The sequence below is a fragment of the Salvelinus sp. IW2-2015 genome, linkage group LG6.1, assembly GCF_002910315.2.
Source record: "Salvelinus sp. IW2-2015 linkage group LG6.1, ASM291031v2, whole genome shotgun sequence".
NCBI lineage: Eukaryota > Metazoa > Chordata > Actinopteri > Salmoniformes > Salmonidae > Salvelinus > Salvelinus sp. IW2-2015.
Window position 1 is genome coordinate 2,333,298 of NC_036845.1, and position 19,943 is coordinate 2,353,240.

General features: G+C 41.9%; 2 protein-coding genes and 1 long non-coding RNA gene across 3 annotated transcripts; 1 reads left to right on the forward strand and 2 right to left on the reverse strand.

Moving 5' to 3' along the window:
• Positions 1–2,182: 2,182 nt before the first annotated feature.
• Positions 2,183–10,359, forward strand: LOC111964716 (sulfotransferase 2B1). The gene is made up of 6 exons (XM_023988547.2): positions 2,183–2,196; positions 3,325–3,533; positions 8,820–8,946; positions 9,063–9,157; positions 9,274–9,454; positions 9,708–10,359. Exons 2-6 carry the CDS (start codon positions 3,336–3,338, stop codon positions 9,722–9,724), a joined length of 618 nt encoding a protein of 205 aa, XP_023844315.1. The 5' UTR covers positions 2,183–2,196; positions 3,325–3,335; the 3' UTR covers positions 9,725–10,359.
• Positions 10,360–10,792: 433 nt separating this feature from the next.
• Positions 10,793–17,452, reverse strand: LOC111964717 (uncharacterized). The gene is made up of 4 exons (XR_002877419.2): positions 17,378–17,452; positions 17,014–17,156; positions 11,728–11,864; positions 10,793–11,289 (listed from the first exon to the last, which is right to left on the reverse strand). It is a non-coding gene; the product is annotated as an uncharacterized lncRNA (long non-coding RNA).
• A 105-nt stretch (positions 17,453–17,557) lies between these two features.
• Positions 17,558–19,331, reverse strand: LOC111964718 (cornifelin homolog A-like). The gene is made up of 4 exons (XM_023988548.2): positions 19,316–19,331; positions 18,369–18,476; positions 18,153–18,289; positions 17,558–17,948 (listed from the first exon to the last, which is right to left on the reverse strand). The coding sequence occupies exons 1-4, from the start codon at positions 19,329–19,331 to the stop codon at positions 17,856–17,858; spliced, it is 354 nt and encodes a 117-aa protein (XP_023844316.1). The 3' UTR covers positions 17,558–17,855.
• Between the last annotated feature and the right edge of the window lie 612 nt (positions 19,332–19,943).

A 19,943-nucleotide genomic window follows, 5' to 3' on the forward strand; every position in this document is an offset into this window, starting at 1 on the left:
ACAGAGAATTGTAAGTAATTCTGACTTTTCGGCAAAAAACGGTCTGTGCGTCAGTAAAAATGGGAGGAAGCGATGCAAAAAAACTATAACAGTTCACTCAGCAGATAGCAGCATAATCAAATTACAAGTAATACCACTAATAATAATAATTCATACTAATTTTTGTTTTTTTTTTTACTACTACTATAATTACATTTTTGAATAGAGGATTTGGACCCATCCAAATATGGCCAAGTTGAGCAAAACACAAAACCAGAATGGTTAGTTGAAGTAATGGGTCATGTTTGAAAGTATCATTGTCAATGCTGTGTCACCTAATTGAAAAGTACTTTGCAGTGCCTAAAAAAAGCTTGCCAGATTCCACTAGATATGGAAAATCTGTTGCAGTCAGATAGAACTGGATTGGGTGTAAGTTATAAGCAAAACCACATCCTGTTACCTGACTTTAAAATCATGAGAGCGTCGAGATATTTGTCAGACTGCCACCTTACTGTGAGCCAACAGTCTGGTAACAAAAGTCCATGGTGAAATACTGAAAAGTACCTGTCTGATGCCATGGACAATGTGGAACACACATCGAAGTGATAGGCCTGCAGTAAGTGTTTCTAGCAAGTTCAGTCCCATTGGACTGAATCATAGGGTGTTTAATGCTGATCAATGCAAAATGTCAGGAGGAAAGTATCCCTCCTCTTACTCTCTGGTAGTGAGCGCCATTTATCCAATTGTCAAGTGGGCCTCGTTGGCACAGGGGCATACAAGTCAAAATCAAGATCAAACTTTAATTGATTGGTCACATCTGCACACATGTTAGCATGATGTAGAATGACAGTCTATTACAAGTTCCCACCTAATGTTGCATACCTATTTACAAATAGGATGGTCTCTATCGCTTTGCAATTTATGACAACAAGTTTCTATAGCAGAGATTGGTCAATAGTGGTTTTAAGACTGAGGACTGGTCATCATTCAGGGTTTCTACACGATAGACTCTGTCAAAAGTAGTTATCTCTACACAGACTAGTAACTGGTCATTGTAAGGCGTACACTACAAGGGGAACAATCTATTATCTCCGAGAGTGAATTAGAAGTGGCATGTCCGGTGGTAGATGTGGAGCACCAATTCTCAGATTGGAAAGGCAATATGTGTGGGAATCTGGACACAACAAGATGAATTCATCATTCAAGGACAAGTCCTATACTATAACAGACACCTCACAGTCTGGAAAACGAGCAGAATTGGGCCACAGTACATAAGGGTTTGTAGTACTAAGTATGGGTGCAAGTCAGGTGTGAAAATGTGATTTTCTTCTCCTTACAACACCAACACCATACATAAAGCTCTCATATGAGAACCAAACCAATTCTTAGCCTATTAATATATTATACTATATATTATTAACTATACGTTTAGTACAGTATGTTCTTACCAGACTTCGGGTAGGTCACTGAAAATATCTTCATCCTCAACTTTCATTTCCTCCGCGTATTTAAAACTCTTCAAAGAGTGAGTTTCTTTCGGACACAAAAGTCCGCGATAAACGCTATAAATTTTCATAATTTGCCATACTGAAACACAGTTTACAGAGTTAAAGTATTCTACTTTTCGGCAAAAACGTCTGTGCGTCAGTAAAATGGGAGGAAGCAGATGCCAAAAAAATATAACAGTTCACTCAGCAGATAGCAGCATAATCAAATTACAATAATACACTAATAATAATAATTCATACTAATACTACTACTAATAATACATTTTGAATAGATGGATTTGGACCCACCAAATATGCAGTTACAACACCAAAATTGGTTAAGTTATGTCATGTTGAAAAATCATGTCAAGCTGTTGATCCTGAATTTGAAAAAGGTGCCTAAAGGCTTGCAGATCACACTGAGATATGGAAATCTGTTGCATCAATTAACTGATTTGGGTAAGTTATAGCAAACACATCCCTGTCCTGAACTTTGAAATCATTGGCATATTTCAGACTCCCCTTACTGTGAGCCACAGCTGGTAACAAAAGTCCATGGTGAAGAAAGTACCTGTCTGATGCCATGGCACAACTGAACACACTCAGGTATAGCTGCAGTAAGGTTCTGCAAGTTCAGCCCTGACCTAGAGGCATATGTTTAATGCATCAATGCAAATGTCAGAGAGGAAAGTATCCCTCCCTCTCTGGTTAGTGACCTACCCGAAGTCTGGTAAGAACATACTGTACTATAACGTTAGTAATAGACTGTATTTAAATAATTTAGGCTAAGAATTGGTTTGGCTTCATGTCATTTACAGTTTAGTAGTGGTGGAAAAAGTACCCAATTGTCATACTTGTGTAAAAGTATAGTTAATAGAAAATTACTCAAGTAAAAGTGAAAGTCACCTAGTACAATACTACTTGAGTAAAAGTCTAAAGTATCAAAAGTAAGTCTAATTGCTAAAATATACTTAAGCATCGAAAGTAAAAGTAGAAATCATTTCAAATTCATTAAAATGAAGCAAAGCAGACGGCACCATTTTATTGTTTTTAAAATGTACGGATAGCCTGGAGCACACTCCAACACACAAGATGTTATCTACAAAATATGCATTTGTGTTTAGTGAGTCAGCCAGACTAGAGGCAGTAGAGATGACACGTGTTCTCTTGAGAAGTGCATGCATTTCACAATTTTCCTGTCCTGCTGCATTCAAAATGTAGTAAGTACTTCAGGTTGTCAGAGAAAATGTATGGAGTAAAAAGTACAATGTTTTCTTTAGGAATGTAGTGAAGTAAAAGTTGTCAAAAATATAAATAATAAAGGACAGATACACCAAAAAACGACTTAAGTATTACTTTATAAAGTACTTTTACTTAAGTAGTTTACACCAATGCAGTTTAGTCGCCCAGGCATTGCAGCTGGAAATTTTCTCAAAAACATGTGAGCGGCTCAGTGTCGAATGAAAAAAAAATGTAATGTGTGTTTTTATTACTATAGTAGGCCTTACTTTAGACGAGATCTTGGTGGTGTGTAACCTAGTAGCAGTAGCAGACTTTCCACTTTTCCATGGATTTTCTAGGTCAGCAGCACTGATGGCGCAACACAATGGTTTCTTGTTTCAGAACCTATACAGATTAGCTGACCTTGAGCACAAACAGATCTTGAACTATGGCTAGCAAGTCCCTAAGAGTGAAAAATCGAAAAACATGCAGTTGTGTGACATCACTGACATCTAGAGAATTTGACACAATATTGAATGACACAATAATGAGACGACATTGTCTAATTTTATTTTGTAAAATAGCATAAGATAAAATAAAAAAAATACAGATAACTGATTAAGGTAATGTTTCCCAGGTACCACATGGATGCAAGAGATTGTCCCTTTAGTCCTAAATGGAGGAGACCTTACTCCAGTGCAAACTATTCCCAACTGGGACCGGGTTCCCTGGCTGGAGGAGACAAGAGCAGCCCTAGTTCTGGACCGTCTGCCCTCACCACGGGCAATGGTCTCTCATATGCCCTACCATCTCATGCTCCCCTCCTTCTTCCCCTCCAAAGCCAAGGTAGGGACCTGATCCAGTAACTAAGAAAAAGCTACTACTAGACAGTAACAACTGAAGAGACTCTTGCAGCATGTTTAATTTCTTATGGCTCGGGGGCGTATTGAGTAGCTTGGATGAATAAGGTGCCCAGAGTAAACTGCCTGCTACTCAGGCCAGAAGATAAGATATGCATATTATTAATATATTTGGATAGAAAACACTCTGAAGTTTCTAAAACTGTTTGAATGATGTCTGTGAGTATAACAGAACTCATATGGCAGGCAAAACCAGAGAAAAATCCAACCATGAAGTGGGAAATCTGAGGTTTGTAGGTTTGCCTATCCAATATACAGTGTCTATGGGGTCATATTACACTTCCTACGGCTTCCACTAGATGTCAACATTCTTTAGAACCTTGTTTCAGGCTTCTACTGGGAAGGATGAGGGAATGAGAGCTGTTTCAACCAGGTGTCTGCAGAGTGCCATGAGCTCACTCAGGCACGCCCCGGTGAGAGGTAGCTGCGTTCCTTTTCGTTTCTAAAACAAAGGAATTCTCCGGTTGAACATTTATTGAAGATTTATGTTAAAAACATCTTAAAGATTGATTCTATACATCGTGTCACGCCCTGGCCTTAGTATTCTTTGTTTTCTTAATTATTTTGGTTAGGTCAGGGTGTGACATGGGGAATGTATGTGGTTTGTGTAGTGTCTAGGGTGGTTGTAAGGTTTAGGGGTTTATTAGAGTAGTTGGGTTTATGTTTAGTATAGTAGTCTAGCTGTGTCTATGGTTGAGTGTAGGTATCTAGGAAAGTCTATGGTTGCCTGATTGGGTCTCAATTAGAGACAGCTGGTTATTGTTGTCTCTGATTGGGAGCCATATTTAAGGCAACCATAGGCTTTAGCTGGTTGTGGGGAATTGTCTTGTTGAACGTTTGTAGCATATGTGTGTATGTGTGTATGTGTGTATGTGTGTATGTGTGTATGTTGTTGTGTGTGTGTGTGGTGTGTGTGTGTGTGTTGTGTGTGTGTGTGTGTGTGTGTGTGTGTGTGTGTGTGTGTGTGTGTGTGTGTGTGTGTGCGCACTACGTTTATAGCTTCACGGTCGTTTGTTGTTTTTGTATAGTTTGTAATAGTGTTTCGTTTCATGTTCATCTTCGTAGTAAAAATAAAAGAAGATGGCTTATTTTCCACATGCTGCGTTTTGGTCCGTCTCTCCTCCACACGATCGTGACAGAATTCCCACCAACATCGGATCAAGCAGCGTGTGCAACAACAACAGGACCCAACTACACAGGACTATTGGAATTGGGAGGAAATTCTGGACCGCGAAGTACCAGGAGAATATAACCGCCCAAGCTGAGCTGGAGGCAGCGAAAGCAGAGAGGCGGAGATATGAGGAGGCAGCAAGGAAAACAGGCTGGAAGCCCGTAAGTCAAACCCAAAAATTTCTTGGGGGGGGCTCTCGGGTAGTTTAGTTGGGTCAGTCGGGAGACGTGAGCCAACTCCTCCTGCTTACCGTAAGGAGCCGGTGAGGGCGGATTTGGAGGAGAGTGACGCAGAGACAGTAAAGGAGTTAATGGAGAAATTGGAGGAGAGAGTTATGAGGGATGTATTGGTTTGGTGCATGAGGCACGGCATCCGTCCGAATGAACGTTTGGTGATTTAATGTCACCCGGAACAGCTCTCCATACTCGTCCTGAGGTGCGTGCTAGCCGTCTGGTTAAGACAGTGCCTACAGCACGCACAAAGCCTCCTGTGCGTCTCCAGAGTCCTCTGCGTCCTGTTACTGCTCCTCGCACTAGCCCTGTGGTGTGTGTTCCCAGCCCAGTACCACCAGTGCTGACACCACGCACCAGGCTTCCAGTGCGTATCCAGAGCCCTGTTCCTCCTCCACGCACTTCCCTGTGGTGCGTGTCTCCAGCCCAGTGCCTCCAGTCCCGGCACCACGCACCAAGCCTCCTGTGCGTCTCCAGAGCCCTGTACGCACTGATCCTTCTCCCCGCACTCGTCCTGAGGTGCGTGCCCTCAGCCCGGTACCACCAGTTTCTGGTACCACGCACCAGTCCTATAGTGCGCCTTGAGAACTCAGTGTGCCCTGTTGTTGTTCCCGCACTAGCCTGAAGGTGCGTGCCTTAGCCCGGTACCTCCAGTTCCGGCACCACGCACCAGGCCTAAGTGCGTCTCAGCCGGCCAGAGTCTGCCGTCTGCCAAGCGGCGCCTGAACTGCCCGTCTGCCAAGCGGCGCCTGAACTGCCCGTCTGCCAAGCGGCGCCTGAACTGCCTGTCTGCCAAGCGGCGCCTGAACTGCCCGTCTGCCCAACGGCGCCTGAACTGCCCGTCTGCCCAACGCCGTCTGAACTGTCCGTCTGCCAAGCGCCGCATAAACTGCCCGTCTGTATTGAGCCTTCAAAGCCGCCCGTCTCCATGAGCCTGCAAAGCCGCCCGTCTGCCATGAGCCTACAGAGCCGTCCGCCAGACAGGAGCCGCTAGAGCCTTCCGCCAGACAGGAGCCGCTAGAGGCTTCCGCCAGAAAGGATCAGCCAGAGCCTTCGCCAGACCGGATCAGCCAGAGCCTTCCGCCAGACCGGATCAGCCAGAGCCTTCCGCCAGAACGGATCAGCCAGAGCTTCCGCCAGACGGATCAGCCAGAGCCTTCCGCCAACGTCCCAGGCTCGCCAGAACGGATCAGCCAGAGCCTTCGCAGCCATGACAGCCAGAGCCGTCAGCGAGCCATGACCAGCCAGAGCCGTCAGCGAGCCATGACCAGCCAGAGCCGTCAGCGAGCCATGACCAGCCAGAGCCGTCAGCGAGCCATGACCAGCCAGAGCCGTCAGCGAGCCATGACCAGCAGAGCCGTCAGCGAGCATGACCAGCCAGAGCCGCCAACCAGACAGGATCTGCCAGAGCCGCCAACCAGACAGGATCTGCCAGAGCGCCAACCAGACAGGATCTGCCAGAGCCGCCAGCCAGCCATGAGCGTCCAGAGCCGTCAGCCAGCCATGAGCAGCCAGATCCGTCAGCCAGCCATGAGCAGCCAGATCCGTCAGCCAGCCATGAGCAGCCAGATCCGTCAGCCAGCCATGAGCAGCCAGCTCCGTCAGCCAGCCATGAGCAGCCAGCGATCCGTCAGCCAGCCATGAGCAGCAGATCCGTCAGCCAGCCATGAGCAGCCAGATCCGTCAGCCAGCCATGAGCAGCCAGATCCGTCAGCCAGCCATGAGCAGCCAGATCGTCAGCCAGCCATGAGCAGCCAGATCAGTCAGCCAGCCATGAGCAGCAGATCCGTCAGCCAGCCATGAGCACCAGATCCGGCAGCCAGCCATGAGCCGTCCAGCCAGGATCCGCCAGATCCGTCCAGCCAGGATCCGCCAGAGCCGTCATTCAGCCAGGAAACGTCCCTCAGTCCGGAGCTGCCGTCCCTCAGTCCGGAGCTGCCCCTTATCCTGGTGCTACCCCTTATCCTGGTGCTGCCCTTATCCTGGTGCTGCCCCTTAGCCGGTGCTGCCCCTTAGTCCGGTGCTGCCCCTTAGTCCGGTGCTGCCCCTTAGTCCGGTGCTGCCCTTAGTCCGTGCTGCCTTAATCCAGTGGGGTTAATGTGGAGGGTGGCCATTTGGAGGAGGCTACGAAAGCGGGTAGTGACTATGGTGGGGTGGGGACCACGACCAGTGCCGGAGCCGCCGCCGTGGACGGACGCCCACCCAGACCCTCCCCTAGACTTATGCTGGTGCGCCCGGAGTTCGCACCTTAAGGGGGGGGTTATGTCACGCCCTGGCCTTAGTATTCTTTGTTTTCTTAATTATTTTGGTTAGGTCAGGGTGTGACATGGGGAATGTATGTGGTTTTTGTAGTGTCTAGGGTGGTTGTAAGGTTTAGGGGTTTATTAGAGTAGTTGGGTTTATGTTTAGTATAGTAGTCTAGCTGTGTCTATGGTTGAGTGTAGGTATCTAGGAAAGTCTATGGTTGCCTGAATTGGGTCTCAATTAGACAGCTGGTTATTGTTTGTCTCTGATTGGGAGCCATATTTAAGGCAACCATAGGCTTTAGCTGTTGTGGGGAATTGTCTATGTTGAACGTTTGTAGCCTGTGTGTGTGCACTACGTTTATAGCTTCACGGTCGTTTGTTGTTTTTGTATAGTTTGTAATAGTGTTTCGTTTCATGTTATCTTCGTAGTAAAAATAAAAGAAGATGGCTTATTTTCACCATGCTGCGTTTTGGTCCGTCTCTCCTCCACACGATCGTGACACATCGTTTGACATGTTTCTACGAACTGTAATGGAATTTTTTGACTTTTCGTCTGGCCTGAGCGTCATGAATTTGGATTGTTGAACTAAACGCGCGAACAAAAAGGAGGTATTTGGACATAAATTATGGACTTTATCAAACAAACCGAAAATATTATTGTGGAACTGGGATTCCTGGGAGTGCATTCTGATGAAGATCATCAAAGGTATGTGAATATTTATAATGCTATTTCTGACTTCTGTTGACTCCACAACATGGCGGGTACCTGTATGGCTTGTTTTTGTGTCTGAGTGCCGTACTCAGATTATTGCATGTTGTGCTTTTTCCGTAAAGTTTTTTTTTAAATCTGACACAGCGGTTGCAAGTTTATCTAAAGTTCCATGTAAAACACTTGTATCTTTTATCAATGTTTATTATGAATATTTCTGTAAATTGATGTGGCTCTCTGCAAAATCACCGGATGTTTTGGAGGCAAAACATTACTGAACATAACGCGCCAATGTAAACTAAGATTTTTGTATATGAACTTTATCAAACAAAACATACATGTATTGTGTAACATGAAGTTCTATGAGTGTCATCTGATGAAGATCATCAAAGGTTAGTGATTAATTTTATCTCTATTTCTGCTTTTTGTGACTCCTCTCTTTGGCTGGAAAAATGGCTGTGTTTTTCTGTGACTAGGTACTGACCTAACATAATCAGATGGTGTGCTTTCGTCGTAAAGCCTTTTTGAAATCGGACACTGTGGTGGGATTAACAACAAGTCTATCTTTAAAATGGTGTAAAATACTTGTATGTTTGAGGAATTTTAATTATGAGATTTCTGTTTGAATTTGGCGCCCTGCACTTTCACTGGCTGTTGTCAAGTCGATCCCGTTAACGGGATCTCAGCCAATCTCAGCCGTAAGAAGTTAATGGACTGACTTCAGCATTGCAAATTAATGAAACAATTGGAAAAATGTGCCTACATGCAATGTAATTATCTTATAATTTAGCTATCACACTGAGCTCTTGTAAGTTTGTCTATGGAACTCATGTTTAAGACTAAGGCTTTCATTTAGGTCATCTATGTTACCCGGAACCCAAAAGATGTTATGGTGTCATCATTTCACTTCCACAAGATGGCCAGTTTCCTGGATGACCCTGGGACTTTTGATGAGTTTCTAAACAAGTTTCTCTCTGGGGAAGGTGAAAAAGGCTAGGATATATAAATAAACGTGAGGGACCTTTTGATGCCATAAGTCCCTACTAAAAGAAGAGGGTAACTGGGTTTGATTGCAATTAACATTTGTTTATCTACACAGTGTTGTTTGGGAAGTGGACAGACCATGTGAAAAGCTGGCGAAATTCAGATCTGGGAGATAGAATCCTATACATGACCTATGAAGAAATGGTCAAGGTAAAACACCAATCAATGCAAACCGCCTCAGCCCAGTGCTGTGTGACCAGACTAACGGATAGTGAACTAGGCTAACCCCAGGCCAAACTGCTAACATGTCTGTTTCTCTCCTGAAGGACCTGAGGGGAGTGCTGGAACACCTCTCATGGTTCCTTGGTCGGGACCTAAGTGAAGAAACTCTGGACCATGTAGCCAACCATTGCTGTTTCAGCAACATGAAGTTAAACGCGATGTCAAACTACTCCCTGGTGCCACAGGAGATCATGGATAGCAGCAAGTCCACCTTCCTTAGAAAAGGTAGTGGAAACTGTCAAGATAGGGGTTAATCACTCCCTACAGCGGCATAGGAAGCCAAAATGCTGCTAGTAGTGTAATGTTCTTTCATCATGCAGTGATACACTACTGCAACCATTCTTTGCTTCCATGTACTGTATTTCACTGCACAATTAAAGCACATTCTCCTCATCATGCAGTGATACGCTACTGCAACCGCTCTTTGCTTCCATGTATTTCACTGCACAATTAAAGCACATTCTCCTTGTTCTTTCAGGGGTTGCTGGAGACTGAAAAAATAATTTCAGTCCTGAGCAGGATTCCAAATTCACAGCGGTCCTAAAAGAAGAAATGAATGGAACAAACATTAAATTCCCTTGGGATGAGGAGTGAACAGGTGAAAATGTACCGACAACGTTTTCTTGACATTGCAGGCAGTTAGACAGTGAAGAATTGAAAACAAATGGACTCTAAACCCATCTGTGCATCCACAGCATAAGTTTGAATGTCACTGGCCGTGCCCTGAAACCTCAGCAGTACACTGACAATACAATAAAAAGCACTTAAGATGGATTTCCCAATAGCATCGTAGCACTAAAATCATCTTAATTCCATTGGAACTAAATTCCCGAAAACCCAGCCCAGGTCAAGCTGATCTAAAAAGTCACCACCAAATACAAGTACATCGTCTCGGGTACTGGTACACTGTGTATATAGCCAAGTCTTCGTTACTCTCTAATCTTACTACATTTGCACACACTATATATAGATTTTTCTATTGTGTTTTTGACTGTACATTTGTTTATCCCATATGTAACTGTTGCTTTTGTCTTACTGCTTTGCTTTATCTTGGTCAGGTCGCAGTTGTAAATGAGAACTTGTTCTCAACTGGCCTACCTGGTTAAATAAAGGTGAGAAAAAAAATCTCATTGTGTATTTAGTCCTCGTTATTATTTTTCAATTATTTGTATACATTTTTTACTTTCTGCATTGTTGGGAAGGGACTATAAGTAAGCATTTCAGTGTTAGTCTACACCTGTTGTTTATGAAGCATGACGAATAAAATTTGATTTGAAATGGTCCTAAAGTCCTACTGCCACAGGAATGACTTGTGGTTAACTGGATATTTTGTAACTTTGTTAGTATTTTGATTGAACTCGGTGCTTGTTGGTTAGGTCAAAGACCGGCTTTCAAATCAAAGTTTATTGGTCGCGTATACATATCTGCAGATGTTATCGCAGGTGCAGCGAAATGCTTGTTTCTAGCTCCAACAGTGCAGTAATATCTAGCAATACAATAACAATACACACATAATCCAAAAAGTAAAAAAACAATAATTTAATTTCTGAACTATTCTTGTGTAGTACTTATTTCAAATTTATTTTCATATAAACAACTGGTAGTTGAATACATTTAAATGAGCCATAATCTGGTAATAACAGACTTATCATGAATAGTAAAATACTGTAAATTATATTGCACATTGTATACATCTGACAGTCACATGGTACTGTGTCTTGTTTTTTCTTACTGCTGAGGATTTGGATAAAGGGTTGTGCTCACATAGTGCTGTATAGTCAGAGGGACATAAAGCGTTTGTTGACTTGCAGGCATAGTCTTCAGATGACAGCAGTCCTAATGTAACCATAAGAAGTTTGTTGTACAAAAACTTGAGGGTTCTCACTGCAACAATTTAATTAACATTTTCATAACAAGGTGCGGGAGACAACACTTTGGGGGTCAGCATTCACTTTCCGGCTGTGTCAGTTAGGAATCTCCTTATTGACTTCACGAACCATTTGGCATTGAACACATGGTCCGCAGAAAGCAGTCATACACCAGTCATCGCAAATGGTTCCCTGTAGAAATCAACATATTAGGGTGGCTAAGGTGATATCAACTTCTCACATTCCTATGTCGTAGGTCTATAATGATCAGTCCCTAAGCCCTGACTAGCGCTGGGGTCCCTAAGCCCTGACTAGCGCTGGCCGTGACAGGGTGAGGATGAGACAGGTAACACAAAGGGCTGATATACTGGACACAGATTACACATAGTCCTGGACTAAAAAGCATTGCCAATGGAGAATTCCCATTGAAATAGCATTTTTTTGTCCAGGATTTAGCTTAACGTTAGTCCAGGACACCGTCCCAAAGTACTTTGTGATATAACTGAGTTGATGCTGTACAAAGATAATGCTGAATAGTGTGCATGGAGAAAGAGGTAATGGAAATGTTTAACAATACATGAAGATGCATATCTATACAGCTGTACAATCAGCAACATGCCATATGCATACCTCTATGTTATACCGCTCCCGAATGCTGGTTCGCAACATAAAATGTGTCCATGGAACATGAGAGAGTAGGAAACACTCTCCGTATTTCTCTGCCATCTTAACGGCCTGAATGCATGGACAGAAAAATCCACAGAGACCTGTTGGTATGAATGAACAGGCAAGTAAATGATGACTGAAACCGACCCAATTACACTCCTCTGTAAATGTACCGTATGTGGACAGTGAAGCTAAAACGTATAACTTGGTTCTATACTCCAGCATTTTGGCTTAGACAACAAATGTTTCATATGAGGCGACAGTACATAATGTCACATTTTATTTTAAGGTGTTTCCATACATATCCATTTGGAAATGAATGCACTTTATGTATCTAGTCCCCCCATTTGACAGTGTCAAGTATTTTAGCATATTCACTCAGGCCCAGATTCTGACCAAAGATAAGAAAGCATAAATGGAATGTCATTCTCTTTTTATGCACTTTTATATTTATGCACTTTTCTCTGCATATTCAGACCTTGAATTTAAGTATGAGAATAAAATGCTATTCACCCACTATTCATTTGAGGTGGAGCTTGAATATATGAAGGTGTGGCAGAGGTGTGTCTACAGATACGCCATATTCTGACCTTGACTTTATTCTCTAATGATTCCACCACCTTTACGTGCGAAGGAACCATGAATAAGGTCTAGCGAACCTACCTGTTCCATGTCTGAGGTCTACGGACAATTCCTTAGACCTCATGGCTTGGTTTTTGCTCTGACATGCACTATCAACTGTGGGACCTTATACAGACAGGTGTGTGCCTTTCCAAATCATGTCCAATCAATTGAATTTACCCCAGGTGGACTCCAATGAAGTTGTAGAAACATCTCAAGGATGATCAATGGAAACAGGATGCACCTGAGCTCAATTTCGAGTCTCATAGCAAAGGGTCAGAATGCTTATGTAAATAGTGTATTTTAATTTTTAATACATTTGCAAACATTTCTAAAAACATGTTTTCGCTTTGTCATTATGGAGTATTGTGTGTACAGTCATGGCCAAAAGTTTTGAGAATGACACAAATATTAATTTTCACAAAGTCTGCTGCCTCAGTTTGTATGATGGCAATTTGCATATACGCCAGAATGTTATGAAGGGTGATCAGATGAATTACAATTAATTGCAAAGTCCCTCTTTGCCATGCAAATGAACTGAATCCCCAAAAACCACTTCCAATGCATATCAGCCCTGCCACAAAAGGACCAGCTGACATCATGTCAGTGATTCTCTCGTTAACACAGGTGTGAGTGTTGACGAGGACAAGGCTGGAGATCACTCTGTCATGCTAACAGACTGGAAGCTTCAAAAGGAGGTTGGTGCTTGGAATCATTGTTCTTCCACTGTCAACCATGGTTACCTGCAAGGAAACACGTGCCGTCATCATTGCTTTGCACAAAAACGGCTTCACAGGCAAGGATAATGCTGCCAGTAAGATTGCACCTAAATCAACCATTTATCGGATCATCAAGAACTTCAAGGAGAGCGGTTCAATTGTTGTGAAGAAGGCTTCAGGGTGCCCAATAAAGTCCAGCAAGCGCCAGGACCGTCTCCTAAAGTTGATTCAGCTGCGGGATCGGGGCACCACCAGTACAGAGCTTGCTCAGGAATGGCAGCAGGCAGGTGTGAGTGCATCTGCACGCACAGTGAGGCGAAAACTTTTGGAGGATGGCCTGGTGTCAAGAAGGGCAGCAAAGAAGCCACTTCTCTCCAGGAAACACATCAGGGACAGACGGATATTCTGCAAAAGGTACAGGGATTGGACTGCTGAGGACTGAGGTAAAGTCATTTTCTCTGATGAATCCCCTTTCCAATTGTTTGGGGCATCCGGAAAAAAGCTTGTCCGAAGAAGACAAGGTGAGCGCTACCATCAGTCCTGTGTCATGCCAACAGTAAAGCATCCTGAGACCATTCATGTGTGGGGTTGCTTCTCAGCCAAGGGAGTTGGCTCACTCACAATTTTGCCTAAGAACACAGCCATGAATAAAGAATGGTACCAACACATCCTCCGAGAGCAACTTCTCCCAACCATCCAGGAACAGTTTGGTGACGAACAATGCCTTTTCCAGCATGATGGAGAACCTTGCCATAAGGCAAAAGTGATAACTAAGTGGCTCGGTGAACAAAACATCGATATTTTGGGTCCATGGCCAGGAAACTCCCCAGACCTTAATCCCACTTGTGGTCAATCCTCAAGAGGCGGGTGAACAAACAAAAACCCACAAATTCTGACAAACTCCAAGCATTGATTATGCAAGAATGGGCTGCCATCAGTCAGGATGTGGCACAGAAGTTAATTGACAGCATGCCAGGGCGGATTGCAGAGGTCTTGAAAAAGAAGGGTCAACACTGCAAATATTGACTCTTTGCATCAACTTCATGTAATTGTCAATACAAGCCTTTGACACTTATGGAATGCTTGAAATTATAATTATAACATCTGACAAAAATATCTAAAGACACTGAAGCAGCAAACTTTGTGGAAATTAATATTTGTGTCATTCTCAAAACTTTTGGCCACGACTGTAGATTGTTGAGAAAAAAAAAAGATTTAATCAATTTTAGGGCTGTAACGTCACAAAATGTGGAAAAAGTCAAGGGGTCTGAATACTTTCTGAAGGCAATGTAAATAAGGTCCCGCACTTGACAGTGCATGTCACAGCAAAAACCAAGCCATGAGGTCGAAGGAATTGTCCGTAGAGCTCCGAGACAGGATTGTGTCGAGGCACAGATCTGGGGAAGGGTACCAAAACATTTCTGCAGCATTGAAGGTCCAAAGAACACAGTGGCCTCCATCATTCTTAAATGGAAGAAGTTTGGAACCACCAAGAATCTTGCTAGAGATGGCCGCCCGGCCAAACTGAGCAATGGGGGGAGAAGGGCCTTGCTCAGGAAGGTGACCAAGAACCTGATGGTCACTCTGACAGAGCTCCAGAGTTCCTCTGTGGAGATGCGAGAACCTTCCAGAAGGACAACAATCTCTGCAGCAATCCACCAATCAGGCCTTTATGGTAGAGTGGCCAGACAGAAGCCACTCCTCAGTAAAAGGCACATGACAGCCCGCTTGGAGTTTGCCAAAAGGCACCTAAAGGACTCTCAGACCATGAAAAACAAAATTCTCTGGTCTGATGAAACCAAGATTGAACTCTTTGGCCTGAATGCCAAGCGTCACGTCTGGAGGAAACCTGGCACCACCTCTACGGTGAAACATGGTGGTGGCAGAATCATGCTGTGGGGATGTTTTTCAGAGGCAGGGACTGGGAGACTAGTCAGGATTGAGGGAAAGATGAACGGAGCAAAGTACTAAGAGATCCTTGGTGAAAACCTGCTCCAGAGCGCTGAAGACCTCTGACTGGGGCAAAGGTTAATCTTCCAACAGGACAACAACCCTAAGCACACAGCCGAGATAATGCAGGAGTGGCTTCGGGACAAGTCTCTGAATGTCCTTGAGTGGCCCAGCCAGAGCCCGGATTTCAAACCGATCGAACATCTCTGGAGAGACTTGAAAATAGCTGTGCAGCGACGCTCCCCATCCAACCTGACAGAGCTTGAGAGGATCTGCAGAGAAGAATGGGAGATACTTCCCAAATACAGGTGTGCAAAGCTTGTAGCGTCATACCCAAGACGACTCAAGGTTGTTATCGCTGCCGAAGGTGCTTCAACAAAGTACTGAGTAATGAGTAGGGACACGCCTACTTTTACTATTTTCTATATTGTAGAATAATAGTGAAGACATCAAAACTATGAAATAACACATATGGAATCATGTAGTAACCAAAAAAGTGTTAAACACATCCAAATATATTTTAAGATTCTTCAAAGTAGCCACCCTTTGCCTTGATGGAGTGCTGCATCAGATGGCCTGGCCTCCACAATCACCCAACCCCAACCCAATTGAGATGGTTTGGGATGAGTTGAACAAGTGCTCAGTATATGCGGGAATTCCTTCAAGACTGTTGGAAAAGCATTCCAGGTGAAGCTGATTGAGAGAATGCCAAGAGTGTGCAAAGCTGTCATCAAGGCATAGGGTCGCTACTTTGAAGAATCTCAAATATAATATATATTTGGATTTGTTTAACACTTTTTTGGTCACTACATCATTCCATATGTGTTATTTCATAGTTTTGATGTCTTCACTATTATTCTACAATGTAGAAAATTGTAAAAAAATTAAAATAAAAAAAATACCTTGAATCAGTAGGTGTGTCCAAACTTTTGACTGGTACTATATATAAATTTGCAAAAACTTTGCCATTATGGGTATTGTGTGTAGATTGATGAGGGGGGGGGAACAATTTATTCCATTTTAGAATAAGGTTTTAACTCGTGGAGAAAAAAAGAAAATGTGGAAAAAGTCAAGGGGTTTGAATACTTTCCGAATGCACTGTATATTGTGCCCAATAGAAAAGAATGGTGAATAATGTATTGAGTACATTTCAAATCACTTTAATTGTAAATAAGAATATATAATGTTTCTGAACATTTCTACATTAATGTGGATGCTACCATGATTACGGATAGGCCAATGAATGAATGAATAGCAAATAAGGATGAGTAAGAAAGTTACAGATGCCCGCAAAACATGCTAACATCTCACCATTACCAATAACAGGGGAAGTCACGATTTTATTGGGGGTATGATAGTTATGCATCTGTAACTTTCTTACTCATCATTATTCACAATTCATTCATGATTATCCCTAATCATGGTAACATCCAGATGAATGTAGAAGTGTTCAAAGACATATTATATTCTTAGTTACAATAAAAGAGACTGAAAAATGACACAATAAATTATTTACCATTCATTTCTATTGGCCAACTAAAACAAACTGCAAATGCATCCACCAAGTGTGTAGTCACAAGCATGATGTAGTCATTGTGTGCTAGGTATATGGGACCAAATAAGAAACGTTTCACTAAATGTAATACACTATAAGTGAATTTGTTCAAATACATATGACAGCTTCAAATGGGGGTCTAGATAGGGTACATAAAGTGCTTTCATTTCTAATGGTAAAACAGATAAGTATGAAAATACACTCAAATAGAAGGTGACATTGCGTACTGTTGCCTCATATAAATTAACATGTTTGATCTCAAATCCAAAATGCTGTAATATAAAGCCAAATTAAAAGTTTTAGTTTCACTGTCAAAATAAATATGTAGTGTACATCTTGGCTTGTATTAATCAAATAGTATGTAAACAATCAAAATGTGTAGGTACCATTCTAGCCATTACTTACAGACATCTCTGTCAACACAGCAATCCATCACTCCAGAGCTCCATGTCTTTTTCTGGATCCCGGCAAACTGGCCCCCAGCTAAAGTCCTTGGTTGTCTTGTAGTGGCGTCTTGAAATACTTTGCACATATTTCCTGCAACTACCCTGCTCAATGAATATAAATTAATACAGAATTAATATAGACCTAGATTTTACTTCTAGCTAGCTAGCTCATCATACGAATAGCTAGCTAGCTACCTAGCAACAGTAGCCAGTTACTTGAGCAAATGTAAATATTATAAAATAAAATTATCTGCAAAGTAATGCATTTGCATTCTTAATGTTTACTCTTTAGTAAACGTTTCTTTTGTGTATCAAAAACGTACCTAGAGGTTAACAAACAAGCCTAATCTAGCTAGAAAATTAGTTTATGGCACGCTTTGGTGTTTAGGATGTTACTAGGCAACGGTAATTCATAAATTGCATTCCACAGCCACGATCATCCCTCCATCCATTGCCAATACTATGAAAATGTGTTGAAAATTCTGAGACTATTTCCTCTTATATATTAATTGTACTTTACTTTGTCATTGTTTTAGCAACAAATAATAATCAATAGTCAAATTGACAGCTGCATGTGCAAGAAAATAAACAAAAACATTAATTATGGTTGTGCACAATATACAAAAGTTGTATAATCGTACATGCAGGTTTATTAGGCCTTTTTGTAAATTCCATGCATGACTTATTCAATTGGAATTCATCAGATACTGTATGTAATATAAAGCCATCAGTGTTTTTCTTCTTCTTTTATTAGGTATGCACAGACCCCCAAAACTCAAATGGATTGATTGCCTTTCAATCTCAACCCAGTTGGTGTTTCATCTCTCTTGCCATCTGACATAGAGCACAGGGTCCACAGAACATGTGCACTGCCCAGTCATCAATTAAGCTGCCCTAGAAATACAGAGGGAGGATTAAAAAATATATATGTTTTGCTTATTGGTGACTACTGTACTGTATAAGTACACATACATCATACAGTCAAACCAAGCTATCAAAATTGACAATGATGTTGTTCAGCAATATAGTTAAAGTAGTTATTCATTAATACACAGATGTTTTGCAGGTTTGTTGCACTGTACTAGACAGCTTTCTCACCGGGATGTTGTATCTCTCTCTCATTGATGTGCGCATCATCATCATAGTTGTTGGCAGCAGGGGGAGACAGAAGCATTCACCATACCTCTCAGCCATCTGACAGGCTAGGCACATTGAACAGAAGGTACCACACAAACCTGGAAGATACAAATTATTATGAAATTGTAGACATAGCTTTTAAAAAGGTTAATGTTTGCTATTACAGCCTACACTTACAGACCCTCCTGTCAATGCAACAGTCCAGAATCCTTGAGTTCCACTTTGCCGGAGTATTGGGTTGACTCATTACTGCTCTATCACACACTCCATATCCAGATTTGCAGGCTGAAATAATAAGAAATGTATAGGTATGTTGAAGACAATTGGGACCTGCAGTAATCATTAGAACATTTAGCAGGGCTCTACAGTGTGACCATTTTACTCACATATATGCCTAAATATTTTGCTGTGCAACCTTGAATTGAAATTTAGGAGCACCAATGTGCCTAGACAAATCAAGGATTCCAGTTTTATTACCTCAAATATGTTTTATTTTGCTCCTAAATTTCTTTAGGTGCTCCAACATATTTTCAATATTTGTTAAAAAAAAAATATATATAATAAAAAAGATAATCATAGCCCTGTTTAAATATTCTATTTATTTGACAAATATTGTCTGTTTGGGGTCATTTTGAACAGGGTAGGGTAGGGTAGGTTACTGAAGTGATACTGTAATCCGAAATACGGGGCATGATTATCCTATAGCTGCGCTTAATAGTAACTTTACCTATCATACCAATTAGAAAGGAGGGTTGTAAGTGTGGAGCTCACTTATTTTATTATTATTAGGCCTGGCTATGTTCTCCTCTACCGCCATCTATAGGGAATCTAGCTAACTGCGTTAGGACCAAACTTGTGCAGAGGTCTGATATGTACTTCCTTCCCGAGGAAAGGTTTGTTTATTGATAATTGGCGAATTTTTAAAAAGAATTGTTAGCTAGCTAGTTACAAACTCAATTCCAGTTGCTAACCACAGCATCATCACAAGCTGAGCTCTAACGTTAGCTTAGTAAAACTACAGCATTTGTTCCTAAGGGACCTTCATTTCAACAACCACAAAACTTTACAAACAATTACCGTAAGCACTCAACAGGCTTGGACTCAACAATGCGTTTCCGTTTTACCTTCTTTTTTCTCCATTTGAAATCACTCCATATGACAACCTCATCCAGCGAAGTTGATAGGCAACGCCAGTGTCAGTGAATTGTTATTAGAACGGTTGCCAAAATTAAATCTAAACACTAACGTTATTGATTGATTGGCGGGAGACTGGGTGGGAGCTTGAAAAGTATTCTCTGATAGATTTTAGCACATGACATGGCTATTTATTTATACATAAATGATTAATTCCAATCAATTAAACTGTTTGATAGTCAAAGGCAAATATTCAAGTTTTAATCTCACATGCACAAGTACAGAATAATTTGCCAAAAAAAGATAAGAATATTTGAAATATAATACTGTATTGTATAAATAATCAAGATGGGTCTATATAAATTAAATGAAAGACAATTAAATAATACATTAAATAAAAATATATTTACTTTAGTATGGAGGCTGTCTAAAGTTGAATTATATTTTTTTCACATTTTGAAAATGCACTACCCGTAATTAGTTGAATAGACAATTTTACTGTTTTCAAATGTTTTATTGTATTTAGAATGCCACAATTTCATTCAATGACTGGGTGCACAAACACTGCAGACGGCCAGCAGTGGTCTGCCAGTTGCTGCCTTGGATTTTCTTGGTTTT

What these genes read in the sequence shown, in the direction of transcription:
- LOC111964718 (XM_023988548.2), bottom strand. An exon ending in TTGCATTGACAGGAGGGTCT is followed by an intron (nt 18,290 to 18,368) that starts GTAAGTGTAGGC and finishes TGTATCTTCCAG; the next exon opens with GTTTGTGTGGTACCTTCTGT. An exon ending in GAGAGAGATACAACATCCCG is followed by an intron (nt 17,949 to 18,152) that starts GTGAGAAAGCTG and finishes CTGTATTTCTAG; the next exon opens with GGCAGCTTAATTGATGACTG.
- LOC111964716 (XM_023988547.2), top strand. Translation starts at nt 3,336, where the DNA reads ATGCAAGAGATTGTCCCTTTAGTCCTAAATGGAGGAGACCTTACTCCA. An exon ending in TCTTCCCCTCCAAAGCCAAG is followed by an intron (nt 3,534 to 8,819) that starts GTAGGGACCTGA and finishes GCTTTCATTTAG; the next exon opens with GTCATCTATGTTACCCGGAA. An exon ending in CAAGTTTCTCTCTGGGGAAG is followed by an intron (nt 8,947 to 9,062) that starts GTGAAAAAGGCT and finishes TTATCTACACAG; the next exon opens with TGTTGTTTGGGAAGTGGACA.